We start from the raw sequence: 27,335 nt of genomic DNA, 5'->3' as shown, positions 1-27,335 counted from the left end.
AAGACATCACGGATTCTAAGCAGTGATGAAGACAACTTCGGGCTGGCTCCCTTGCTGCCTGTTTCTTAGAAAGACTAGGAAGGGCAAAGGCTAAACATGCCCTAGGAGCACAACACTTTGCCGCACGCTGGGAGATACAAAATGAAATGGAAGCTCTGGTCCCCACTCTTAAAAGAGCTCACAGTCTAAAACAGATGTGTCTGCCAAGCCAGGGAAAGACTCGGCTCATAAAAGGGCACTAACAGCCAACACTGCCTGTGACTGCATGTCTGCACGGCTGGAAACTGTTCCTGGAAAGGTACTGCTTCCCTAGCAACTTGACAATACACAGAAGCAGAGAGACACAGGACTGCCTCTTGGTACGTTAGGGATGTTGCCCTTTTTCTCCGTATTTTATTACTTTTTAACTTCCCTAAGCTCCTCATCCCTTTTTGTAAAACAAGGGAGAAAATATAATAAAGAAAGCTTAGTTCCCAGGTATAGGTATGTGAATAGGGTGTCTCGTTTGATTTCAGTTTAAGTAACTCTGTAAGAAGACCTAACTTGGCTGTACTTTGGAATGAGACAAGTGGATAATGTTAAAATGCCTTTGGCATCCTCTGAAGTACATACTGTTAGAATAGTCATGATGACACAACCTCTAGCTCTAACTTTCATTTGTCTTTGTCCTGTTTTCATTCAATCAGGATGTGATTTTAAAAAAACCAAAAAAAATCCCTTGGACTAAGCTTCATGTTCTTGGTCTCAGCCCAAGATTGAAATATTTGAAAAGTCTGTGATAAGCTGGCTTGATGATTTTTTCATGTTTGTTTTAAAAGGAACCTATATTTTTATATTCTGTATTTTAAAGAAGTATCTAATAATCCTCAGAATGTACTGAGTCAAAATATATTTTCCGATTGTCCTCATTCATTTCTCATCTGTTCCTTTTTAGTTGTAGAACTTCGTCTCATTTTCAGTTGGTGTCATTTCCAAAGCAAAGCCACTTTGATGCGTAGCTTTGGCAGGCCTCCTCATATTCTCTTCTCCCTTTGTAAAATGTTCTTTAACCGTAATTTGCTAGGGAAGGAGGTAAAAACAAGTCATTGCTGTGATTCAATTAACTCATTTTCAAGAGAGAAAACTATTTCTGAAAGCCAATTTCTAATGCTTAGCTTTTACTAAGCACAAGCGCAGATCCTTTATTCCTCCACAGGCCCGTAAAGAGTAAAGTTGCGTACAAATCAAAGGGAGTCTTGGGACATCACCCCAGTAGGAGCTTACCAAGCACTAGTCCATCTCTTGGAAACTCCCATCTCGAGTCATAAGGCAGTTGCATCGGGTCCACATAAATATATTCATGTCCATCGGGGCTGATTGATTCAATGACCCTCCAACGAATTTCATACCTTGGTTTCTATAAATGACCAGGACAGGTAACTGGTGAATTACCAACGTCCGAATGTACCAAAGCTTAACCGCAGCAGCAGAATGACTGGACACAGTAGGATTCAATAACGTTCACTCATCATCTTGTTACTGAGCTCCTTCTCTGTGCCAAGCCCTGAACTAGGTTGCTCTTCTTCTTGTTCTTATTGGTTTCAAATAGTTTTAGTTCTTTAAAAAGAAAATCTACCTGTTTCCAAATGACAACCAGGACAATGAGTGAGATGATTACAATCACCAACAACACCAGGACTGCGGCCGCCACCGTGAGTTCAGAACGCAGAGCTAGAGGACCAGAGAGAGAGAGAGAGAGAGAGGCACGGTGGAGAACTTGCACAAACACGCGCGAGGGCAGGAAGGCAGGGTGGCTGTTTCTGGGCCAGAAATCTTTCACTACTGGTGGAGAAGCATAAGAGCTGCCAGGCTTATTTGGAGGATGGGCAAGACCATCCCTCAGTTATCTACATGCATGAAACTACTCCAGCTCTTCCCTTAGACGTGAAAGGGACAAAATTCAGTTGGGAACAAAATACCTTCCCCAAAGGTCCTCCAACATTAACCTTCTGGACAAAATATGAACTGGAATATAAATATTAATAAGTGAGATTGAGAGCTACCATTAGTAGCATAAGTTTAGAACGTAAGTTCAGAAAATCAAGTTCAGTTATTTTGAAAGGTTGCAGTTTACTTATATTGCTTTTGGCTTCATTGATTTTTTTTTTTTTTTTTTAAGAATTCAACCTGTCTCAACTGTTATGAAGAGCAACAAGGAGGAAGACCCTTCTTCCCCATCCTCCATCCCCACATGCTCAGACCAAAGAGACTGGGTAGCTGTACGGCTAGACAATCAAAATGCCTAGGGGCCTCTGCACAGTGCGGTTTGGGATTTGAATCTGAAAGAAAGGGCTCCCACAGAGATGCCCAGAGAAGGCCCGTTAAGAGCATCCGGAGCTGAATTTCCACTGAGGGACCTTCATTCCTACGGGACCCCATCTGGGATTCAAAGTTCCCCTTGAGAGAGGAAGGGCTCGGCTGCTGACTTGGCGTCGTCCTGACCCACGAGCTACTCACTGGGAGCCACCAACTTCAGCTCTCGGCTCTCCACCCCGAGGAGATTCTTAGCCAGGCATCGTACTGCAATGGTCTCCTCCACCTTGGCGAATGTCACTTGGCCCTCCACCATGCTCCTGTCTCGGGGGTGGACCTCCGTGATGATGTTTGAGACATTGTTGGCCAAAATCGTCCATGAAGTTTCGTTATTACATCTGGAGACGGAGAAAAAGGGTATAGGTATAGAGCCAGTTACGGGGAGTCATGGGGGTGGGTGGAGCAGTGAGAATCATCTAAGACGGCAGGCAGCCCCGACTTTGTCTGCATTTGGGGGGCTACAGGTCAATTTTCTTATTTTATGTGCAGATTAACATTCAACACCTTGTTCTCCAAGAGAGAATAAGCTACATGTGGGTATTTAAAAGTTAACTGGTTATGAGGACAAGGCAGAGATAAACAAGTTCAATCCAACAGAACTACCCATCCCAAGCCTTGAACCCATGAGCAACCTGGACTTCAAGAACTTAACTATCCCAACGTCCCACCCCTCCGAAAAGGCCTGCTGCCCTCCCTTCTCTCCACCCACACTGTGAGGACCCCCTCAGGTGTCACTAGGGTTAGACCTCGATACCAGCTCCAGTCTGGATCCAAGTCTGCTGCCTTGTGGCCTGCGGGGGGCGTAGGTCTAGGAGTCTCCTTCTCCAGGAGAAGCAATGAGGTTTCTGAGCACAGCAGTCACTACAGGTGGGAGTGCAAATGTGCTGCTCACGTGCCCGCCGGAGAAGGGTGAGGGGTGGGGGCTGAAGGAGGGAGGGGGACCTTAACTCCCGCCACAGAGCAGGTAGCGAGAAGTCACCTGGGCAGTACCTTCATTTATTTTCACGTGCCAGTCTAACCACCAAATAACATTCACCACAGATGAAATGGGAGATGAAACTGTGGGCCAGGGTAGTAAAAATCCTCTTACAGCAGTTCTTTAGATTCATGCTCTTTTCAGATTAGAGACCCTTTGAGAATCTGCTGAAAGCTGTCGACCTTCTTACAGCTACTCAAGGACACAGAAGTGCACCTGCGTGCATGCACGCCTGCATGCACGCACACGCGAGGTCCATGTTTGGAACCCTATCTTGCAGTTTATGAGACTTAGGCCAAATAAGAATCACAAACACAAAAACAAGGGCCAGCAAAAGAAGTAAAATGCACTTGAGGTCCTCTGTCCCAAGGAAGAAACATTCTGACCACAAATGGAAAGGGAATGTGCGATTTCCATACTTCTTAATATCTTTGCAAATCAGCCACTCAATATCAGGAAGAGGGGTTCCTTCAGCTGTGCATCTCACTGTCTGGCCCCCATTAGAGCCATGGTGGTCGTCGACCAAGTCCAGAATGGATGACGGAACTGCAAGAGGTGAAAAGAAATCAGAATTGAATTGGTTCGTGTCCCAGAACTTCTGGGAATTACGAAGTGGAACTCCAAGAGTTCAGAACTTGTCCGCGTGACATTCAAACCTACAAACCAAGCGGCCACTGAGTCATGTGCACAGTTAACACTCCAGTTTGGACAGACCCACTTGGGTAAGAGCATGGTCACATTTTCAGTGATTTGGCATTTATGCCCCATGGTGTTTTAAATCCTCAGTGAAGAAAGCAAAAAGCCCCTGTGGTTATTTGGCTTGAAAGGCAAGAAGGCTCTTAAAATTATATTATAGCTTGGGAATCATCTAATGGATTCATCTAAATCTAGAGCAGCATTTACCAAAGTGCATCTACGGGGTATTATTAGGTTTTAAAGATGTTTTTGCAACCTGGGATCAAATAATTTAGAAATATGTTGATACTTGTATCATAGATTGACTGTGAGGGTCAAATGAGCCCACCTAAGACAGTATGTGGCCCAAGGTAGGTGAGAAGGTTCTGAACCAGGATGTAAAGACTTGGGCACTCCTTTCTGGGAAGGGCCACTGTACGAGGTCTACAAGGAAAGCAAAGCAAAAAGGCCAAACACTCTGGAACAATCTAAGGTCATCCAGACCAAAAAGCATCATGTCACTCTGCCCAGACCACATTGAGAAGCAGATGGTAAGGAAGCTAGTGGAGCCTAGGAATTCCCAAATGATTCCAGACTAGCCTGGAACCTCCCAGAATTATGTGGATTTGTAAGTCCAACAAAGCTATCCCTGACATGTGACATCTACAGTCCCTGCTTCTCCCCTAAAAGGGCTGCTTTTCCCTCCACGACCTGGGGGGAAAGTGCCAGGATCTCCTCGGGAGACTCTCAGTCACGCACCCACTGAGCTGGCATTATCTTTATACGGCCCTTACATACCTTGAGTTAAGAGTTCAAAAGTATAGCTCTTCACATCATCTTCATTTTGAACTACGATAGTATAATGGCCGCTGTCTTCTTCCTTAGCTCGGATCAACTTTAATTTGCTTCGATACCTTAAAAGTAAAGGACTTTGTTTCAGCAAGTTGTAGCCAAATAAATTCTAACCATTAAGTAATAACCATATTCAATTCAAATTTTGTTTTTTGTAAAAAAGTAAAAACATCTTTTTTTCTTGTCCATATCATCGCTTTTCTGGGATTTTTGATACACTTTCTACGCACTGAAGGTCTGAGTCATAGACACTTAATTCTTAAACATAAGACGGGACAACCTGAGATGAGCAATGGCTTATGTGGCTACAAGAGCAGTCAGCTCTGCTAAGGCCAGACTTCTAAATGGGAATAAACCCACCAACTTTCCTTTTTTTTTTTAACCCTTGATTTTTACCTTCTAAAAAAATACTTGCTTCCCCTAAATATTCATCATTTGAGTGATTAGCCAAACAATGGAACATCCTTGGAAGAAAGAACGAGGACACTGTCTCTGTATCGATACGAAGAGGTCACTAGGGTATAAAATTCCTGCTTGCTTGTATCTGCTTTAAGAAACTCTGGAAGGTTTCATAAGAACCTAACAAAACTAACAAAAGTATTCCCCTGGGGGTGGAGAGGAGCGGGTACGGAGGAACACGAGGACAGGAGTGGAATAAGGTTTCTTGCAATGCACTGTCTTTAGGCTTGAATGATTTTCAAGCACAGGATTCATCTTAAAAAATAAATAAATTAGAGAAACATAGTCCTTCATACTTCACTAATGGGAAGTTTCTCCAAAAGGTTTCTTACACGTACAATAAATGACATTTGGCCATGAGTGTGTGTGTGCGTGCACGTGTGTGTGCGTGCATCTATAAAGGAATGGCCCATTTGGCTGTCATTAACAAAACAGCACAGTGTGATAGGCTTCCCTGGTGGCGCAATGGTTAAGAACCTGCCTGCCAAGGCAGGGGACATGGGTTCGAGCCCTGGTCTGGGAAGATCCCACATGCCACAGAGCAACTAAGCCTGTGCGCCACAACTACTGAGCCTGCGCTCTAGAGCCCATGAGCCACAACTGCTGAGCCCTCGTGCCTAGAGCCCGTGCTCCACAACGAAGAGCAGCCCCCGCTCGCCGCAACTAGAGAAAGCCCGCGCACAGCAACAAAGACCCAACACAGCCAAAAATAAAAATAAATAAACAAATTTATAATTAAAAAATACAGTACAGTGTGGAACTGTGAGTGAAAGGAAGGTGGAGTGAGGGGAAGAGCACTGGTCATGAAGCGAGGAGATCTGGGGCATGACTGAACTTCTCCATGCCTCAGGTTCCTTATGTGTAGCATTGGAAAGCTGTATGCAAGTGTCATTTTGAGCATTAATTACATGAAATAATCTAAAGCATTTCACAGGCTCCAAAATACCCTGCTAATGTAGAGTCTTCTAGCCCAAGACGCCAGGTGCTGGGACCTGTGAAGGGAGCATGCTGGGCTGGCTCTCCCTCTGCCACACCACCCTGGACACACTCTGGAATAGACTTCCTTAGAGTCCCCTTAGCGACCCTGGCTGCCAATGACCAGACAGTCTTTTGTTGTTCATTTTCTGCACTCGTTCGGCCAAGGAAGCTGGTGGATCCACTAGTTTGTTTGGGGTTTTTTTGGTTTTATTTATTTATTTATTTTTGGCTCTGTTGGGTCTCCGTTGCTATGCGTGGGCTTCCTCTAGTTGCGGCGGGCGGGGGCTACTCTTCATTGCGGTGCGCAGGCTTCTCATTGGGGTGGCTTCTCTTGTTGCAGAGCACAGGCTTTAGGCACACGGGTTCAGTAGTTGTGGCTTGCAGGTTCTACAGCACAGGCTCAGTAGTTGTGGCGCACGGGCTTAGTTGCTCCGCGGCATGTGGGATCTTCCCGGACCAGGGCTTGAACCCGTATCCCTGCATTGGCAGGCGGATTCTTAACCACTGCGCCACCAGGGAAGCCCGGATCCACTAGTTTTAAGTAAGCCAGACACCCCTCCATCATATGCATCCTATGTTCCCTTGCCCTTCATGGGGATCAGATGTGCTGGAGGAACTCTCGAAGCACCTGAACAGGCCGCTCTCCTGGACCACTCAGCTGACGACCGCTACCTGGCCGTCGCTATTGACTGTAGCTCGCAGACAGTGCTCAGACGGGTGTCTCAAGTGTTGGCTGTGCCAGGATCACCCTATTCCTCTCTGGCCTCACAGCCTAGTGGAAAGTTGGGCACTGCCCACCTCTTTGTGCACCTCCATTTCGTGTCATCAGAAAGCCTTCCAGATTCAGTATCCCACTTCTTTTTCCATCACTGTTCCACAGAGGTTTCCACGTCCATTTTCCCAGATGTCGCTTCTCAATTACACATGGAATTTAGTTCAGAAAGAAGAAAGCAAATCCTGAGGTTAAGCGAACTGATGAGAGAGGGGTTCTGTGTTCTCTTCTTCCCTGAAGGCTTGAAATAGAGGACTGTGTCTCCCTGGGATGGTTTCTGACAAAGGTGCAGGGCTGGAATAGCTGAGCCCTTCAAGAGGTACCTTCTACTCCTAAATTCTAATCAGAGCTTAAAACTGCAAGAGACCTCAAAATATCATCTGGTCCAGTGCCTTGCCTTGAAGGACACAAGGTATTATTAACCCTACCTTATAGATGGGAAAACTGAGGCTGAAGGGTGACTTACCCAAAACTCCACCACTGGTTAAGAGATGACAGCAGTCTCCCGACTCCTCAGAGGGCAGGGATCTAAACTATTCACTGTATGTCTTCTCCTAACCACAGTTAACCAGACACTACTCTTATTTCCCATGGAGGCCTCACTGGGGCAAATGCGTTTCAAATGAAGCCAGCAACGTTTTGTTTCATGTAGGTTTATGTGCTAATTGCCCTGGAACTGTAATCACCATACAAGTGGGTCCAATTTTACTTTCTTTCCTCCATCCCTTGCTGAATCCAGGAACGTATCTTTCATCGGGAGCAGAGATTTTCAGTTCTTCTTTCTCTCGTTTGATCATAAACTTACCAACATACTATTATTGCATTGCAATGTTATCGGAAGAGGTACTCGATTTCCACTATCTCCTATTTCTGACTGCTAAATTTTCTATATGGACTCTTGGTTTGGGTTGTAAGACAAGCACAAGCTTCAGTCTATCTAGGAATACACACACAATAAAAAGAAAAGGCATACTCAGGAAGGGTGTTTCTTTACCTGATTTCCTGAATCTTTTCTATGTCAGTGGTGATCTCCGTGAGATTCTCAATCAGAGTCAGGTTGTCCTTGAGCCAGGCTATCCTGGGAGGGGGGTAGGCCTGCACGTCCACCACAAAATGTTTGACTTCATGCAGGTTGACGGCTTCCAACGGGCTGAAGTTGGGTCTGATTTCAATAAACCCTTTCTCTGTACAGGGAAAAGTTTCCGTTAAACAACGCTTACTGCATAGTGGATCCCCGAGCAGCACAGTCAGTGGACATTTTGGAAAGCAGAATGTACCGTGCACAGAGATGGTGACTTTCTTCATTTCTTTGACCTCCTTGGTGGCCTGGCGGGCAGCACATTCGTAATCTCCACTATCTTTCACCGTGGCCTCAGGGACCATCAGAGTGTACACCAACTTGATGGACGGGACCTTGGTCTCCTCCAGCATTGTGAGGCCTTTGCCTTTCTACAGAAAAAGGGGAGGAGAACCGACTTTAACAAGCTAGCTCCTAAGAGCGAAGCCTCACGTAGGCTACGGACCCTGGGAGATAATGACGCACCGGTATGGGTTCGCGGACTGTAACAAGGGTACCACCCTTGTGGGGATGTCATGCGGGAGGCCGCTCTCGTGTGAGCCCAGGAGCTATGCGAGAAATCTCGGTACTTTCCCCTCAATTCTGCTGTGAACTTAAAACTGCCCTAAAAAATAAAGTCTAATTGACAAAAAGGGTTTTTTCAAGCTCACTCCTTTGAAAATCCTGTTTTAAAAAGATATTTAATGACATAGGAAGGTGTCTGTGCTCTACTGCCGCAGGAAAAATACATAACAAAGTACTATTTAAAGTATAGTAGCTATTAATTATTACATTTATAAAGTATTTAAAGGATTTTATCTCCCTAAAATTATAATGGAGGTGTTCTGGGAAGTGACTTTTCCTCTGTTTCTCTAAATTTTATGAAGTTACAACAATAAGCCTACGTTATTTTTAATATCAAACAAAAATATGATTCATAAACCAATACTTTGATTATATATTTGGGGCCAAACAGCACATAGTTTGGTTTCGAGGGGAAAAATATTTTATCTCCAATAAATGAAAAGTTTCTGTTTTAAGGATTAAAGGCAATCAGGTATGAACAGAAAAATCAGATAGCTTTACATTTCAGCAAAGATATATATATATATATATATATATATATATATATATATATATATATATATAGGTCTATGAATGTCTCTTCAAAACATGAGGTTTATAAGGCAATATGTGAAAATGCACAACTTCCAATCAGACGCCCTGGAGAGAAAGGAAAGGGGCAGCAAAAGCATGGGGGAGAGAAATGGATAAAAGAAGAGACACTATAAAATGCCAAAAAAAAAGAGCAAGAAGCCGAAATTTGCAAACTAGGAGTGAAGGGGACAAAAAAGCGTATATATACATATATGTTTTTTGTTCTCCATGAGGCCCCTGCATTCAATACTGTTAATTGTTTCTGCGTGGGACCATCATAGCCTTTCACAATGGTTCATATACACTTACCACAATGCATTAGAATGAATGAGACCCGGGATTAACATATACGCACCGCTATATATAAAACAGGAAAACAACAAGGACCTACTGTATAGCACAGGGAACTATACTCAATATCTTATAATAACCTAGAATGGAAAAGAATCTGAAAAAGAATATATGTATGTATAACTGAATCCGTTTACTGTACACGAAACTAACACCACATTGTAAATTAACTATACTTCAATCAAAAAAAAAAAACCAGAATGAATGAGACCCTATGTGTAAGTCCCCAGGGATCAGAGATGGCACGGCGGCTCCCCTTCCCCGCTTCCATCTCCATTCCTCCCTCCTTCTCCCTCTTTCTGTACATGGGCCAGCTTTTAACAGAGTGCTTGGGATTTGGCAAACATCATTAAATCTTTGTTGAATGACTCGAGTTATGCCTGTTCACTGAAGAAAACCAGGCAAAGAAAGACCAGGCATGCAGGAGGCAGAAGTGTCATGCGTGTCCACAAAGCAGAAATAGAAGGGGGCAGACAACCAACATTATCAAATGCCTCAAAACCCAAAGGTATGAGAGCCAAGAAAAGGAGAATTCATGACTCTCTCAGCAATCAGCAAATTTTAAAATCCATTCTCTTTTTAATTTTTTTGGTTGTTATCTTGTAGCCATAGAACCTTCCGGTTTCTTTCATACTTATGAGAAAAAGGGCTCAGTGTGAAATATCTATGCATTCTGTCCAGCTGTCATCATCTCAGACTCTCCCATTGCTCCAAGAGCCATGAAGCCATCTGGTCAGTGAGCAGCTTAGAGATGGGAAGCTGGGGTCTACAGGAGGTCAATATCGTGCCCCATCAGCGATGGGTCTTTGGACCCCTCCTGTACTCCATTCCATGCCACCAGGGGCCGTGAGGGTACCTACCACTTGTCCAGGGTAAGTCCACTGAAGGTCCACAACCTCATTGTTAAAGACGGCGCAGGTGACCACAATCGATTCCCCTGCCTTATAGACAGTTTTAAGAGCTTCCATTTCCAGATCAAGTTCTGATGTTGCTATTTAAAAAAACAACAAACACAAGGACCTAAATATCCACAGTATAGTTAGGATCTTATAAGGTTTGGGCTTTTTTAAGATGACCCTGAACAATAATTTGCAAACCACCTTGATCAAGACAAAATATTGAAAATCTCAGAAACCTTGATTTGAGTTGACATACATAATTTGGCACAAAATAAGACACACACACACACACACACACACACACACACACACACGCAGAACAATAACAATAGTAAAAATAAACTCCAATTAAACAGAAGACATTTGAATCCGCAAGCATTTGGGTTCATTTGGGTTAATTACGACTGCAGCCGCCTTTACTGATGGATCTACTCAGTCTTTACTGACCTGCGCTCCCCTATAGGCACTAGTTCCCACCCCATCGCTCATTCTCCTCTCCCACTCCGCTCCCCAGGTATTCTCAGCACTTCGAGAACCTAGCACAGAGCTGGGCATAAAAGAAGCCCTTCACAGAAGTTCAATGGCACACTCTTGCTAACGCCACGCCTACACGTAAGCGTTCGATAGATCTGTTGCCCCCCAAGCATGGTTTATCCTTTCCCGTTTGCATTAACCACTCGCATCAAAGGGATGAAGTCGACAACCACCAGCTTTTCTCAAAATCAAAATCACTTTTCTTAAGTTACTAAAATTAACCTAGGGGTCCAACCCTCACAGGTGTGTGTTTGTTGTTAGGGCCTTTGTAGTCAGGAATGTGACTAAACAGTAAGAGGCTTATGCAAGAAAAGAATTCCTTAGAGTATTTTGAAGTCAACTGATGAAACACGAAATCTTCCAGGGGTAGGAAAGCTTTTGCCTTTGGTATTGCTAAGCTTCGTACTGTTACAGCCACAGAAGTCAGCTTAACATTGTACGGTAAAGGTGGGATCCTAAGTTCCCATATCAGAATTTGGGGTCTCCCATCACCAGGGACTAAGATCAAGGGAAAAAAAAGCTACATGCATCTGACTGTTTTGCCCGTAACTCTTATTTTAAGAAGGAGGGGGCTTCCCTGGTGGCGCAGTGGTTGAGAGTCCGCCTGCCGATGCAGGGGACGCGGGTTCGTGCCCCAGTCCGGGAAGATCCCACGTGCCGCGGAGCGGCTGGGCCCGTGAGCCATGGCCGCTGAGCCTGCGCGTCCAGAGCCTGTGCTCCGCAACAGGAGAGGCCACAGCAGTGAGAGGCCCGCGTACCGCAAAAAAAAAAAAAGGGGGGGGGCCGGAGAGGGCACAAGTACCTTTTAAAGCATAAACATTGAATGGGATCGTCTGGAACTTCTTCCCCCTGACGGTGGCCTCGCAGATATAGGGTCCGACAGTGAAGGTTCCATTAAAGCCTTGTCTGCTGTCATAGGAGGCGTGCACCACCCCGTCACTGCTGAGTAAAATCACTGGCGTCTCAGGATCAGTCGTTCGACAAGGGATGATGGCAGAATCATCGTCCTCCACGATGACCAAGTAATCTGTCATTCCTAGAGGTACGAAGGCTACATCTGGGTCTGAGGTTTGAAAAAGAAAGAAAAACATGTTAGGGATTAATTTCATCTTTACACATATATGCAGACAAATTATTCCTTTACCATTAATCAAATTCAAAGGTATGAATTTTACCTTCACACATATATATAGAAGTGTCACCCCACTGACATTAATCATCATAAAAGCTAGAAGGTTCATACTTCTTAAAGTATGAACAATACCAAATTGCCTATACCCTCATAAAAAATACTGATGCTAGGGCTTCCCTGGTGGTGCAGTGGTTGGGAGTCCGCCTGCCGATGCTGGGGACACAGATTCGTGCCCCGGTCCGGGAAGATCCCACATGCCGTGGAGCGTCTGGGCCCGTGAGCCATGGCCGCTGGGCCTGCACGTCCGGAGCCTGTGCTCCGCAACAGGAGAGGCCACAACAGTGAGAGGCCCACGTACCGCAAAAAAAAAAAAAAAAAAAATACTGATGATAAATATAAATATTAGTCAGGAATTGAGGTAAAAATTTAAACAACTACTAAAAACAACAAAAAATGGACAACAAAATAATCAGGTCTGTTCAAAACATGAGAAAATACTTATAATTTTTAAATTATGCAATGCTTTTGACAATGCTTATGGCCTATAGTCAGTATTATTGAAAAGTAGTACAGAAACCTACCTATCAAAAAAAATGACTCTCAAATAATAAATAAAATGTATAATCCCATAGCTTGAGAATTTCCTTTTCAAAAGAAAACCAGCTACTTAAGCTACTATAGTAAGAAGTACTGAGAGTCTCAAGCATCAGTTTCGCAAAGGATGTGCAACTCTTCATAATAGCAAACAAGATCTCTGACAATGCAGGGCCTACCCAGATGATGTTTGTGCTAGGGCAAGGGAGGAACAAGAAGAACCTTTGGACTGGGAGTTCCCTGGTTGTCCAGTGGTTAGAACTCCGTACTCTCACTGTCAAGGGCCCAGGGTTCGATCCCTGGTCGGGGAACTAAAATCCCGGAAGCTGCACAGTGCAGCCAGAAAAAAAAAGAAGAAGAAGAATCTTTGGGCAATCTTAGGCAGATCAAAACTCCGAGACCCAGGGACCTTTAACAAACCTACCTTCCTACCATTGCCTTCACAACGGGAGGGGGGGGGGGGGTGGTATTTATGGTGGGAATGACAGGTGACATTCTAAATACCTACTCTTTTTGAAACAATTTTTTTTGATTGGTAGGAAGAGAGGCTGATACAGATAAGAGTGTCAGAACAGAAGTGAAGAGGGTCTAGATCCATGGAGCACCCACAGTTAACAGAAGGCAGGAAAAGGAGCCAATTTTAAAAACTTGAAAAGACAGAAAGGTATGAAGATACACTTCTGAAACCCCCTTACTCTACCTCTGCTAAAATGACACGGATGGCAAGAGCTGTAAGTGGTTTATATGTTTATTTGAAACTAGCTACTCTGGCTGTATTCCTCTTTAATTCACCCATCTATATATTACAACTGCCATGACTTGAATTTGTGTTTAGAGTTCCAAATTCTTGAACTCTGTTAGCAAAGACTCCAGCAAAGTTAATTAAGCTGCAAGTTAATTTCAGGTTAAAATATACAGTGTGATATCCATTACACATCAGCCAGAGCTTCCTTTAAAATGCAAGTCTCCCCTACCATCATGCGTTACCTATGCAATGTTTAAATAACATGGTGGTCCTTCTTTTAACAACTGTCCTTGGAAGAAGCCAATATATACAGATACAGATACAGATACAGGTACAGATATAGATATAGGTACAGATACAGACATAGATCATTACAAAGGAGTACCCAGGCAATGCCAGGAGGGTGGCAGACCAAATGCATCTCAAGCTCATGGCTAAGGCTAGTTAATGAGGGTGGCTGCTGTGGGAAAGCACCACACCTTCCTCCAGCAACAGGGCCTGGCTCTGAAATCCATCACAACCCTAGGCCATGCCCTCCAGAGATGCTTCCAGACAATGACCATGTGGAACAGGGGTTCCTTAGGCTGGAGGACTCCCCAGCTTTCTTTGCCCAGAGGTCTAGGACTCATCTACCCCACCTTCCTACCCACGGTCCTTCATTCAGGGTCACCCTTACAATGCAGGCAGACAGCTCTCCCAGCCTCTGCTGGATCCCTCCCCATTTTCTCTCATAAGCCTCTCTCCTAGTAAAACCCTTACATACTTAATCCCACCTTACTCCTATCCTGGCACGTGCTTCTTGGAGGACAAGAGACAACATCAACCTGAATTTTTATTAAAAAGAAAAAAAAAAATTCTAACTCATCAAGAGTAAATACAGGCACACCTCGGTGTATTGCGCTTTGCTTTACTGCCCTTCGCAGATCCTGAATTTGTTACAAATCGGAGGTTTGTGGCAACGCTGCATCAAGAAAATCTATCAGGGGCTTCCCTGGTGGCGCAGTGGTTGAGAGTCCGCCTGCCGATGCAGGGGACGCGGGTTCGTACCGCGGTCCAGGAAGATCCCACGTGCCGCGGAGCGGCTGGGCCCGTGAGCCATGGCCGCTGAGCCTGCGCGTCCGGAGCCTGTGCTCCGCAGGGGGAGAGGCCACAACAGTGAGAGGCCCGCGTACCGCAAAAAAAAAAAAAAAAAAAAGAAAAAAAGAAAATCTATCAGTGCCATTTTTTCCAACAGCATTCCCTCAGTCCGTGTCTCTGTGTCACATATTAGTAATTCTTGTTAATATTTCAAACTTTTTCATTGTTATTATCTTTGTTACAGTGATCTGTGATCAGTGATATTTGATGTTACTATTGCAAAAAGATTACAACTCACTGAAGGCTGAGACGATGGTGTTTCTAGCAATAAAATATTTTAAACTTACTGTACGTACGTTGTTTTTTTAAGACATAATGCTATTGCACACCTAATAGGCTGCAGTATAATTCAAACATAACTTTTATATCCACTGGAAAACCAAAAAAAAATTTGTGTGACTCGCTTTATTGTGATATTGGCTTTAATGAGGGGGTCAGGAGCTAAACCTGTAACATCTCCAAGGTACGCCTGTACATGTTTTATTGAATTTAAGAAATAGCATGGTTATTTGGAAACTATTCTAATGACTATGGGCAAGTCCATGATAAGGCCTACCTAATTACTTTGTGGCCCCAGCACTTAGCAGTGCCTGTCACACAAAGCATACACAGTAAATATTTGTTGAACTCGATCGAACTGAATAGAAATGAGTACATTTCAGACATTCTGCACAATGCCAATAAAAGATGCCACAATGACAATGATTTTCAAAACTTAATACAGTTCCAAAATATTAAGTGAATATTTCTAGATGCCGGCATGACAAATGATCTTGATTTAAGTTTGTGTGTTCGCCTATAGTTTTCAAATTTTCTCCGATGAAAATTTATGATTTTTATACTTATAAAAAACTCTCATACAATCAACAGGAGAGACGGGACGACGATAAGCTTGGTCCAGGGGACCCAGGCAACTCACCTGGCACATAGATGTAAATGCGTCTGCCCTCGATCTCGCTTTCTTCCAACTGCGTGTGGTTGTAATAGCAAGTGTACAGCCCCGTGTGGGCCGCCGAGGCACTGACCACTTCCAGCACTGTCACAAAAAGGCCACTGTTGTTCTCCTCGTCCCTGATTTCCACATTGGGGTTCTCTTCTTCAGACATGGGGTACTGCCAGCTCACTTCACTCTCCCCAAAGCATCTCAGAGAAAAGGATGAATTCAGCTGGACAATCCTCTCGTTTTCATTGGGCAGGATGGAGGGTAATGAAAGCTGGCAGAGGATGAGGCTTGGCCCTGTAAAAGGAAACATGCTCTGAATAGGATGCAGGCCAAAAGGACGGTCTCACCCAGAGCAGCTTCTATGAACAATGACCATTTCTACGCAAAAATCCGCTAGCCTGGGTGCCCCTGAAAGGCCCCCCATTATAACGGCACCGCATCTGCTGAGAGCAGCAAATGCTCCTAAGGCCTCAATAGTCCCGCTAAGCGCCCCTGGATTCACCCCTCCAAACACTCCAATGGATAGAGGACGTCTGACTCCAACTCCATATTTTAGACTCTTATGTGTGACCATGAAACATCCCAAGATAGTATAAGCCCAAGCACACATGCCTTCTTTACTGTGGACAGGGAACGCGGACAGTAAAGACACAAGGCAGATTCGTGCTCAAGAAGTACGCGTCTTCCGTTCCTCTCTACCCTCTGGCGTGCCTCCTCTCTAATGACTTCCAGAAACCAAAGCAGGAGGATGTGGATTTCAATTCAAAAAGAAGAGTCAAGCCCAAGAGCAAAAACGCCTAAGTTCATCTTAGAACCTAAAATGTCAGTCTAGCTGCTTCCTCTGTCTATAAAACTGGTAGAAGAGATGTTATGACTTAATTCATTATTCATTAATGTTCTCTAACCTCCCTCTGAGCCTGGTGTGGGAATCCCACCCGACTTCAGTATGTGTCCACTATGATTGAACAGCTTTTGTTAACGGGAAGTGGTAAGTACACCTGGGTCACTATCCCGCAGGTGGGGAATACTGAGTGGACTTCAGAACTCTTCAATCACTGACAGTGCTTAGTTCTACCATATCCATCTAGATACGACCTGAAGAGACTAATAGACTTAAGTTAACTCCTCAGATTAGAAAAACACTGGTGTCATGGTGAACATCTGCAATTTATAAATATCTGGATGAAAACTAAGAAAGTCCAATAAATATTTCAACAAATGGCCCCAGTGGCATCCCTCCTGTTGGAAGAGAGTTACTAAGCTTCCCCAAAAGTCAGTCTATTAACTCAATTTCAAGGCCAAAGGTGATTCTAAGATTTTGTAGCAATGAAAGCATCTTCCACCTAAGACAGGTATAACTTTAGACAGGTATGATTTTCTAGATGAGATTTTTCCATTATGTGTTCCCTTTGAGCATTCTTGAATTCCCCTGATCCACCTCTACTGGAAACCCATGTCCCAGGAGATGGAGGAGGGCGGTGGGCAAATTTAGACTATTATTCCTAACAATATTTCAACGCCATGATGACACACATAAAGAACATTCTTTTTTGAACTGGAATTAGTGCAATACAGCAGAGAGAACTGAAGGTTTGTGGTCATTCTAGATAATGTCCCATAGGTTTCTACTTCTCTTTACTCTTTTGGACTGTTTGCAGTATGCGCAGTATAGGTCGTATACCCGCAGAGCACAGAACTTAGGGGAAAAAGAGATTTCCCCTAGGACAATGAACTCAGATAGGCCTGTGATCCATACCTGTGACGAGACAGCCTAAGACCAGGAGTGCCCAATGGGAAGTCCCCATAGTTCTGGAAAACTGAAAAAGTCAAACAGAAACAATGTTAGTCAATAAAACAACCCGTGAGCCTAGTTCTCTTTGCGCTTTGCACTATGGAAAATGTTTTTTTTTTCTTTTTTTAGTTATTAAATTGCCTTTTTATTTATTTTTAAATTTAATTTTATTATTTTTTTTATACAGCAGGTTCTAATTAGTCATCAATCTTATGTTAACAGCATCCTTTTAGTCAACAACATCCTGGGTTTTAAGATTCACAGTTAAAACAGGAAGATGCCTAAGAAGCAGAAATCAGATGGCCTTGTGCGGCCCCGAGATCATGACAGGAACCATCTGAAGCCCAAACCCTTTTTGATTGTCTGCAGCTTTCAAATTCCAAAAAGTCTGATTTTATTGTCTTGGAATATGTCCAAAAGTACAGAAGAACGGTTCCTCTTAAACCATTTAAATTAAGATTGCGAAAAACAAATAAACATGTATTTACTCAACTGCTAAACTTGAGCTGTTTTCACTCAAAATGCATTGATTGGCTTCGTGTTTCGCTAACAGAAAATACTTGGTCACATCCTCGGCAACTTTTGGGAAAAGATGCTTAGGCTGCCAACAAATATCTTAATACTTGAGAGCCATCCGGGTATAGACGTTTTTACAAGTTGCACTAACCCAGTGTCACTTAGAGGATGTCATAGGCAGGCCTGTACCAGGCTCAGGCCTGGGCCCCCAGCCCAAGTTCTCCCAGGACCTGCTACATTCACAGTCAAGCTGAACAAGGCACAGAAAAGCTGAGGGCACAGGCATGGAAAGAGGATCCGTAAAGGAAGTGAAAAAGGGAGAGGAAGTGCGAGAGAAAAGTGTGGCTAAATTCTTGTGTTTCAGGGATGCAGTAAACCACGGGATAAAATTCAATGGATGATTCGTTCTCACACAGGTACCTGTACCTGCAAAAGCCAAGTTCTCCACCCTGATCTCCTGCAACAAATTCTAGGGAACGGAAGAGAAGTAGAGAGAGAGAGAGAGACTGAAACTGAATGTCCCTAAGACAAAACAGGGAAAAGCAGTGGGCAAGAAAGGGGGGATAAGGAAAATTAACGGAGGGAAAAATGAAAAGCAGGACCCATATTGCCCTGCAGTAAAACCACTGAAAAATCCGTTCTGGTCCACCCTCTGAAAAGGCCCCTCTTCTTTATCCTTTTCTTTCCATGCACACCCCACAAATTTTATTATCTCCCGCTTCACTTCCCACATGAAGTCACTGAGAAAGTGATCTTCCTGAAGTCGACCACGATGAACTTCCAGGTATTGGGTCTGCTGAGCATCCAAGTTTCAATTAAAGAGGCTCCGCGGAGGGGCCTGGGCAGGGGCGCAAGCTTTAAGATGACCCATAAAAATCACCTAAGCCTTGGCCTGGGAGGTACTGGGTCTCTGAGTCGCTCAAAACCCCAACTCATGCAACGGAAATGAATTCATGGGGCTTGACTTGTTCCATCACTGACTCTGATGTGTGTACAGGATTCCTGAGTAAGCCGTCTAAAAAACAAAACCAAAGAAGGAATTCACGTACGCCTGTGTTTAGCCCTTGTTTTCTTCTTTTTTTTTTTTTTCGTTGCAGAGGATCCAGTTGATAATAGCCTAGTAGTTTTTGGTGGAGCACGAGAGCTTTGTCATGTATTCTTGCTTGGAAGTGGCAACTGGTCTACCTGCAGACATCAGATTAAATTCTACCAGTTAAATGGAAGAGGAAGAAAGAGTGAAACATGGAATGCTGGTAGCAGTGAGTGGGCTGGACAGGAATAAAATGATAATTCTGTTTTCTCCAAAGCGGGAACGAGAAACCAATATGTATGAAGCCAAAGTTGTCATGTGTATGCCGTGTTTGTTGATAATAACCCTGTGAAATATCTGATTTTAAAAAGGGCCGCTTGTGGCTCAGAGAGGTTTAGCAAATGACCCAAAATCACGCTGTTGGTGGTAAAGCCAGGATTGTAACACCGCGTCTGTGTAATGCAAACACCACGCTCTCTGCAATCCACCATATGTTCTCTCTCAAGGGAAGGTCAGTGTTTCAACCTTCTGTGCTCCCTCCACCCCCAACTATTTCCTAATGCAAACTGGGGCCCTGCTTTCCTCCTCTGCTCTCTGCCACAGTGAGAGCAGCACAATGTGCCGTGAACCCAAATGCAATTTGCACAATGCTAGCTGGCTGATGGCTTCCAAGGATCCTGGCGTGTGCCCAGGGATGCAGGGTCCCCTCACTGCTGCGGTGACGGGCACAGCGGGCCCCAGAGCCGGGCTGGAAAGACTGACTTACCACAATTAGCAGTAACGGGCCTGTGTGTTTGTACATATAAATATCAACCTCCCACTGATAATCCACTTAGCAAACTTCAAAGGAGCCCTCCAGAGCCAGCTTGATGTCTTGGGTTTTATCACATTTATATCCTGCATTCCTTCAGCTGGGCTTGCCAATGATGCATCTTTAAAGCATTCCCAAGCTTAAGAGAGGGGCTCACTGCTTTTACAGCGCAGGCTCTGACGAGCGTTTTGCCCCGGCCAGGCCCCACCATGTTTCCTTCTGTGCATCCAGATATGGGGGACCCGATGCCAGGGAGGATTACTTACTGACATACAAAGTGGGCAATGAAAACAGGGCCTCGGAGCAAGCGATAATGATACAAATACTGAAAATCAACATGTGTTTACTTATGATTTCAACCTCCCTTCTCTGATAAGAGTGGTTCCCTGGCTAGAAATCTAGGCATATTGGTGAAGTTTCGTGTCATTACTCGTCTGTAACTCAGACAATTTACTCGTGAATAATTGCAGACTGTTAGCCCTACAGGGAGGTAATAGAAAACAACTGGAAAGAACGGAGGCTTCCCTTCCTATTGGCCCTGGAGTGAGAATCTCTAGGAGTCATGTTGCTATTTCCAGTGCTTTTCTACTCTGGGAGTAACTGCTCATCCTTAATCGGTAACCCTATCCTAGAGCTCCTCCAAAAGTCGGACATGCAAATATCAGGAACTGAGGTTACAGATTCAGGGAAACACAGCGTGTTATGAGTCAGCAAGAATAAACCACTTTGCAAGGACGAACAATGGATTTCATCCAAAAAACATTTTTTTAATCATCATCATTTCTCTCATGCCAGCCGTGCGCTGAGACGTCAGTCTCAATCCTCTATACTCACAACTCGTTGCCACGGGTTAGAGAAACGACTGGAGAAAAGAGATCTCTTCCGTGTTCACTCTCAGACAAATGAGTGTGGTCTCTCCTCCCACCCCCCATTCTCTGGTCCTTCATTCCTTCTCTCAGAAGATACGATAGAAATGGCATTAGAGCAGGCTTTGATCCCACATCTGACACCTAGGCCACCTCTCTGAACCTCAGTCTCTTCTGTAAACCAAGACTAACACCTGACTCGCTGGCTTGCCTTACTGCATTATTATAAAGACTAAATTCTATAGTGTAATTGAAAGGGCTTCAGAAACTGCAGCTGTTAGTTTTCATACTGCCTCTTTTTCTGCAGGCTCCAAAAATGTTTTAGATGAGAGGGACATCAGAGGGGCTACTGCAGCTTCTACTTACTGAGACCAGTCAGGCCCCAGAGGCCACTTGACTGGCCCTGTACCACCTGCGTAGTGGAGAACTGAATCTGAACTCGCATGTGGTGAAGCCTGGTGTAGTGATCAACACTGTTTCAAGTTGAACCAATATATACAGTCATGTAAACAGAGAAACAAATCTGTTTGCAGCCACTATTCTTTCTCTTTAACAGGTTGCCATCTCTGTCCCCGCAAACAGAAGCAAAGAGCCATTAACTATGACTCTACAGTCAAAAACAACATGCTAAGCTAGAGAGTAAGCACAGGGCAAGCAATGCAAGGGCACTATTTCCAGAAGAGAGAGCATGGCATTCTTCTCACAAAGCCAGAGAGCTGGCTTCCGGATCACCAGCTGCACAATGCATCCCGCTGCAGAGCCGCTGAATACTGAATTTCACCCCACCCTGGCATGACTAGAGGCCACAGAAGACTCTCTCACAGTCCCAAAAGTCACTGACGACCTCAAGATTCAGATTTCCGAGGTTCAGTTAATTTCAGCTCTCTTCAGTTAATTCTAACTGTGAAAATTACATGGGCTGCTTTTCCCCTGCAACAAATGTTCTTGCAACTTCAGCCCAGGCAATCCAAATGCTGGTCTACCCTGGTGGCAACTTCAGCGAGGGTGTGTTTACTGGGATCTGCACCTCACCAGAGCCTGTTTTACTGTTTTTATCTCCTTGAGTTCCATTAGACATTCCAGTGATGGGCGGGGGCTGGAGCATTTTTACATGGGAACATTTTATGGGACCGTCTGAGCTCATAAACCTTTCTGCTCTCCTGCACCAGATATTTGACCACAGGAGACTACAATGTCAACTTCCTTTTGATTGTCACCAAACTGGTGTGACACCTAATGGGACAACCTTAGGCGTAGCAGCTTGTAGTATACTTGATCTCACCAAGTCCCCAACACTAGGGCTTCACTGTAAAAGGAAATGCAAATAACCCACCTATCTTCTTCACAGGTCTGTTCTGATAATCAGATGTGGTAGGTCAGCACTTTGCTCATTAGGTAAATACAAAGGATTAACAACTAAGGCGAAAGACTACCCAGAAGTCCATAAAATAAATGTTGTCAGCCCAATGATTCTTGCAACTTCACAGAAGAAGAAAACTTGGTCCTACCGGGTGGAAAATGCATCTTCCTGGGGCCACGACTCACTTAGAATATCCGCGAAGCCCATTCTCGCAAAGGGTCGTTGCAGTTCTCAAGTAAAACCAGCAGGTGGCAGTATTGGTCCAAGGGACAGGCAGTCCGGCTTAGATGCTGCTACAATTTCTGTACCAAAATGTCCCAAATCTTAACTTCCAATCTCTTATTTTATTGGGTTGTACATTTAGGTTTCGTGGTGACCTCAGCTCAAAGCCCGCAGAATAGAAACAGGAATAGGGTAACTGCCTGCGAAATGGCTTAAAGTTCCGCGGGGCCCCAAGAGAATTCGCTGAAGGCCAGACATCACCACCACCACCATCACCATCACCATCACCCCTGCCAGAGGGTCGGCCGGGGACACTGAGCTTCGGGAGCCAGGAAAATGGCGCTGCCATCCCAGGTCGCAAAGGTTTAGAAAGTTCAGCAGGAAAAGCCACTCGGGAGGAGGTCGGGCGGTTCAGGGTTTTGTTTCACCAACGCTCTCCCCACCTTGCAGTTTCCGCCCGCTCAGGGGAGGGAGACCACCTGGGCAGCGCTAGGTGGGGGTCCCGACGCCGTGGCCGGGCCCGCGCTGCCCAATCTGTTCGCATACCATTGTCACCCCTCGTAAAGCCCCCGGCGGGGGCCGCGACGGCCGCGCAGCCCGGGAACTACGGGCTGATTGGAAACGACTGCTCCCATTGCATAATAACGCAGGGTCGTAAAACAAACAGCAAGAGGCCGCCTGCGCGGCAGGAGAACTTTCGAGGGGCTTGACACCGACCCCCACCCAAGAGCGCCCAGGATTTTACATCCTCCGCTTCTCCCACATGTAATTACTATGACGCCCCTACCCTTATCCCCAAACCCGGAGACCTCCGCCCCTCTCGTCCACCCAGCGCCATCCGGGCACACAAAGTGCCCGCGAGGCGTCAATCTGAGGCCTCCGGGAGGGGGTAAGGTGACCGAGGTTAGTCTTCCCCTGGGTCTCAGCGCTGCGCTCCGACCCGGCGGCTGCGGGGACCGCCGGAGGCTAGCGGAGAGCCGGATTGCGAGCCGGACGCCCGCTAGAGGGCGCGGTAGCCCCGAGAATCTTACCCGGCTAGCTCCTCGCTCCGGCCGGCCGCTCTGGCTCCGGGTCCCCGACAGCGCAGCGGAGACCGCTGCTCGCCCACCTTCGCCGGGGTGGTTCCGCGCTGGCACAGTCCGGCCTCCGGCCCCGCCACGCCCACACGAACACCGAGCGGGCCGCTCCCCCTCCCGCTGGTCCACGTTCTCGTCAGCTCAGTCACCCCGGCGCTTGGGGCAACGACCGCTCGTTCCCAGGTTTAGCGCCCGCGTCCGCCGCTGCGCCCCAGGCACGACGCTAGGCGTTTGCATTGTTTTCGGCTGAGACCTGAGAGGGGGCCGGACGGGGTGGAGGGAGAAGGACCGGGTGGGTTTAGGGTTACAGTCGCACGCTAGCGCCTCCTATGGGTCGGAAAGCGCCACGGCCGCGGACAGCTGCTCGCAGAGAAGGCCGCCGTGGCTGCGCCTCCTGCGCTTTTAAGAACCCAGCCTTTCCCCAGTGTCCCCCTTGCCCGACGCTCGCTCAGCCGCGGCTGCCCTAAGCACACAAGCGCCGCCTGCGCCCCTCGCTCCCCTTTCGCGGGGAAGGGGAAGACTGCTATAGGCGGGGAAGGAAGCACCCTGATTCCGAGGTCGTCCATCCCCTACAATCTACTTTTCCAACGGATCCCTGGCTCACTGTTCAGTTTAAAACAAAAGGAAATGCCACCAAGCCACTACAGCACAAGACAAGCACCGGCAGAGCCCGGACTAGAGTGTTGTGGGGAAAAGCAATTTGCCCCGACTCTGCCTCCCGCGCTCGAGGCAAGACCACAAACCTTACCCCCCGCCTCGCGTACCCCGCTGGCTGATGCTGCGCGCGGACCCCGTAAGACCAGACGCAAGGGAGGCTGAGAGCCGTACCTTTCGGCGACCAAGCAAGCTTTTAGCTTTCCCCCATGAATTGCCACTTTTCCATCAACAACATGTAACCCTATCGCAGCTCCCCGGAGGCCAGAGGGAGTCCCACCCACCGGGGTCTGCAGGAAGGCGCCGGTCACCACGTCCCCAGGATGCGTCCCGGCACTGCGCGCCGCCCACGGCCGGTCCCCAGGAGGCACAAAACGGGCCCGCCTCGGCGCCAGACGCGTTTGCAGCTGGGAAGCCCGGCCCGATGCCCCTCCCCCTACACCCCTCCCCAGTCCGTGCCCCCGGAGGAAAGCGGACCTGGGGCCGGGAGCCAAGGCTCCGTTTCGAGTCCCTCTCGGTCTAAAGGCTGGTGCAAGGGCCGAGGGGCAGCTGAGGGCTCCTTCCTGGTGCCTTCTCCCACCTCGTCTATCTCCCACTCGCCACCACCTCTCGCTCTTGGGGCTCCAATCCTGGACCAGCTACACTTGGGTCAAACCAAAAGCAAGACTGTCCAAGAGCCCGAAGCAGGGACTCACTAGGGTGTCAGTGAGGCTGGTCGGGCCCTCGCCTGTCGGGGAGTGGAGGAAGGGCCCCCTTTACCGTAAGGACTGTGAAGAGGAGAAAGGCAAGAGAGAAAGAAAAGACGGAAGGGGAGCAAAGCAGCAGTACCAGAGCCTGGGTCGGTCAGATGGAGGTGGAGATTGGGGATGGGAGGGAATGTTAAAACCAGAGCCAGAGCGGAAACAAATGAGGTGCTCACGTCCCGGGGGCCCCTTCCTCCCCTCCAGCGGCCCCCGGGCTCGCCGGTCTCTGGGGTGTTAGTCCCGTGAGCTGTGCGGCTGGTTGTCGTGCCCCGTTTGCCCCGGATGTCTCTCCCTGCTCTAAAAACCTGCCTAGTTCTGTTCGAAGGCGACCGCGGCGAGGCGAGGCGGTCCAAAACGTTGAGCAATTCGGTTGCAGAGCCAAAAAGCCATTTCCCACACAGCGAAGCCAGGGGCTTTTCCAGGCGGCCGGGCCGGGCGCGGGGCAGTCCGGACCTGATAAGTGTCATTCACGCTCCCTCTCCAGCCCCAATCTGCCTCTCACCCTTGGAGATGGGCTGGGGGAGCAAAGGGCGGGGGTGGGGGGGCCGCTCTGGCGGCGGGAGAGACAGCGAACCGACAGCCCCTCGCTTCCTCCACGGCTGAGACGCTTGGCCAGGCTACTGGCAGCTCCTTCACACCTGGCCAGGCGGCCGGGGTTCATGGCCCCCTCAGACAGCGGTGCTCGGGTCAAGCCACACTCCCTCTCACTCTCAGCTGGCCGAGACCCTTTCCGACCTGAACCGCTGATCCCAGTTGTTTCCGAGCCAAGTGGACGCCGCCCGCTCCCCTGGCGCTGCCTGGAGAAGTTAATCTCACGTATAAAAGCCGATTTCCATGGGGATAGACGGTGGAAGAAGGAGGGGCACGAGGAGAGAGCTCCGAGGCGGGCAGAGACTCTGGCCGGCGCAGGGAGTGGAATAGAAACAGGGACACTGGAGAGGGTGAAGCACGGGCGGCGAGTGCCACGCATCCCCGCGCGGAAAGGGGCATTCGAGGGGGGTGCAGGGTCCGGGTGCCCCGAGGGAGGTATTTCGCCTCCCATCTTCCTGTCTTACCTGGGAACCAAGTTTCTCCGTTACGAGTTGTCCCTAACTTCCCCCACAAGAAGTTCTCCACTTTTTTGGCGATCTTCCTTCTTTCCTTCCTGCGGCCGGGACTGGGCAGGAGCAGAGCCCCGGGCTTTGCATAAACGGTTCGACCAAGGAAGGGGGCGCGCAGAGATTGGTGGGGGTGGGGACCACCGCGCACAATGAGGGCCCCTTGGAGCGCAGTTCGAAATTCCTCAAATCCCAGTTGCTGGAATGCGAGGCGACGATGACTTCTTCACTCGGGGCCAAATGTGTTTGTCATTACTCCAGACCGCCTGCCTGCCTGCCCTGGCCGCCGTCGCCCCCGCGCTAGAGCGCGCAACCAGAGCGCACTGCGGGGCTGGCGCCCGCTCTCCCTTGCACTTCACTGATCCCACAAACCTCCGAGGAGCTCCCCAAACCTCGCCCAAATCCGCGCCCCCTCTGCTTGTCTCGAAGCCGCCAAGGCTGTGGTGAGTCTGGCCCCGGCTCGCACCGGGCGCAGCGTCGTCCAGTAATTACGCGCCCTGGGTCGGCGCCATGTGCACCCGGCGGGCACCCAAGGTCCGGCCCTCTCCAGCCGAGCCTTTCACGCCTCCCCTCCCTTCAACCCCTTCCGCGCCCCGCTCCGCGCTCTTCTCTCCCCACCTCCCTCGGTCCACCGGCCGCGCTCCACACCACCCGCTACAGCGCTGTCGCGCCAAACTGCGGGCGAGGAATGAAAATACTCGTTAAAAACCTGTCGCCTTCCAGGACCCAATGCCAGGAAGAGGGCAAACACCTCTGCCCCAACTCCCAGCAGTACTAGGTGCTAGTCCCAGTATACAGGAATACCACCCCCAATCCCAAAAGAAACCTCAAAAATGTAACCTTAAACAATTTCTTTGGGAGGCCATAGAGTTGCTAGAAAAACACTGCTTTTAAAAATAGGTCTGGAAAATGTGGTTTTTTTTAAAATGCCTAGACTTTCGAACTCTATAGTTATCTTTCCTCCAAGTGAAGTTTATTCAAAATAAATTACTCTCTGGACACACAACTAGAATTCAACTCCAATTTTTTTTTTTCTGATCGCCCAAACTTTAAGTGAAGTTACTTCACTTCTTGTAGCCCAAAGGGCCTGATTAGGGACTTCTCTTAGAAACAAAAATCCTTTTTCTCCTCCCTTACCTTCTCCTCCTATGTCAATTCGCAATGAAAATCCTACATATGGAGCAAAAAATGTGTCCACGGCCTTCAGTCCTCTCCTGTAGTCCCCTCCTCTGTTTCTCTCACTCTAGCTCCAACCGTAATGGGCTCAAAAACCGCGTTTTGTAATTGATTCAATGTTATAGTCCATCCTTCTAAAACTAATCATTTGCTCTAAGTAAATAGCTGTCAGGAAATGAAGGCCCCCCCTCCCCTCGGCCTCTTCAAAATAAGAGTTTCCCTCGAACTCCGTGCGCTCTGAATCTTCCAGCCCCCAGATTGCGCCTTCACTTTTCGCTCTTACGCAATCAGGGGGTCCAGCCCCAACCTCCAGACTTCGACAACAACTGGGGGGCGGGGAGAAGCAGACCAGATGGGGTGGGTGGGATGGAAGAGGGA

At 47.4% G+C, this 27,335-nt stretch overlaps 1 protein-coding gene across 5 annotated transcripts in view; it reads right to left on the bottom strand.

Moving 5' to 3' along the window:
• The window catches only part of PDGFRA (platelet derived growth factor receptor alpha), a 45,826-nt gene extending 18,796 nt beyond the window's left edge, over nt 1–27,030 (bottom strand). Inside the window, exons 1-12 of one of the 5 annotated variants that reach the window (XM_004327546.4) lie at nt 26,919–27,030; nt 17,371–17,431; nt 15,591–15,908; nt 11,866–12,126; nt 10,491–10,621; nt 8,342–8,513; nt 8,059–8,248; nt 4,802–4,917; nt 3,748–3,874; nt 2,497–2,690; nt 1,616–1,710; nt 1,264–1,396 (exon numbers count right to left, since the gene is read on the bottom strand). In XM_004327546.4, coding sequence (XP_004327594.1) covers nt 1,264–1,396; nt 1,616–1,710; nt 2,497–2,690; nt 3,748–3,874; nt 4,802–4,917; nt 8,059–8,248; nt 8,342–8,513; nt 10,491–10,621; nt 11,866–12,126; nt 15,591–15,908; nt 17,371–17,419 — 1,786 coding nt within the window. In that variant the 5' untranslated portion in view covers nt 17,420–17,431; nt 26,919–27,030. Of the gene's footprint in view, nt 1–1,263; nt 1,397–1,615; nt 1,711–2,496; nt 2,691–3,747; nt 3,875–4,801; nt 4,918–8,058; nt 8,249–8,341; nt 8,514–10,490; nt 10,622–11,865; nt 12,127–15,590; nt 15,909–17,370; nt 17,432–18,971; nt 19,107–22,137; nt 22,501–23,242; nt 24,251–25,739; nt 26,356–26,918 lie in introns of those variants that run through there. The other 4 variants (XM_073805252.1, XM_073805249.1, XM_073805253.1 and 1 more) reach the window with 4 other exon arrangements.
• Nucleotides 27,031–27,335: the final 305 nt, after the last annotated feature.

Source organism: Tursiops truncatus, chromosome 5, assembly GCF_011762595.2.
Source record: "Tursiops truncatus isolate mTurTru1 chromosome 5, mTurTru1.mat.Y, whole genome shotgun sequence".
In the NCBI taxonomy this organism is placed as follows: domain Eukaryota; kingdom Metazoa; phylum Chordata; class Mammalia; order Artiodactyla; family Delphinidae; genus Tursiops; species Tursiops truncatus.
The sequence above is the reverse complement of the archived record's forward strand: the minus strand, read 5'-3'. Positions and strand labels throughout refer to the sequence as shown.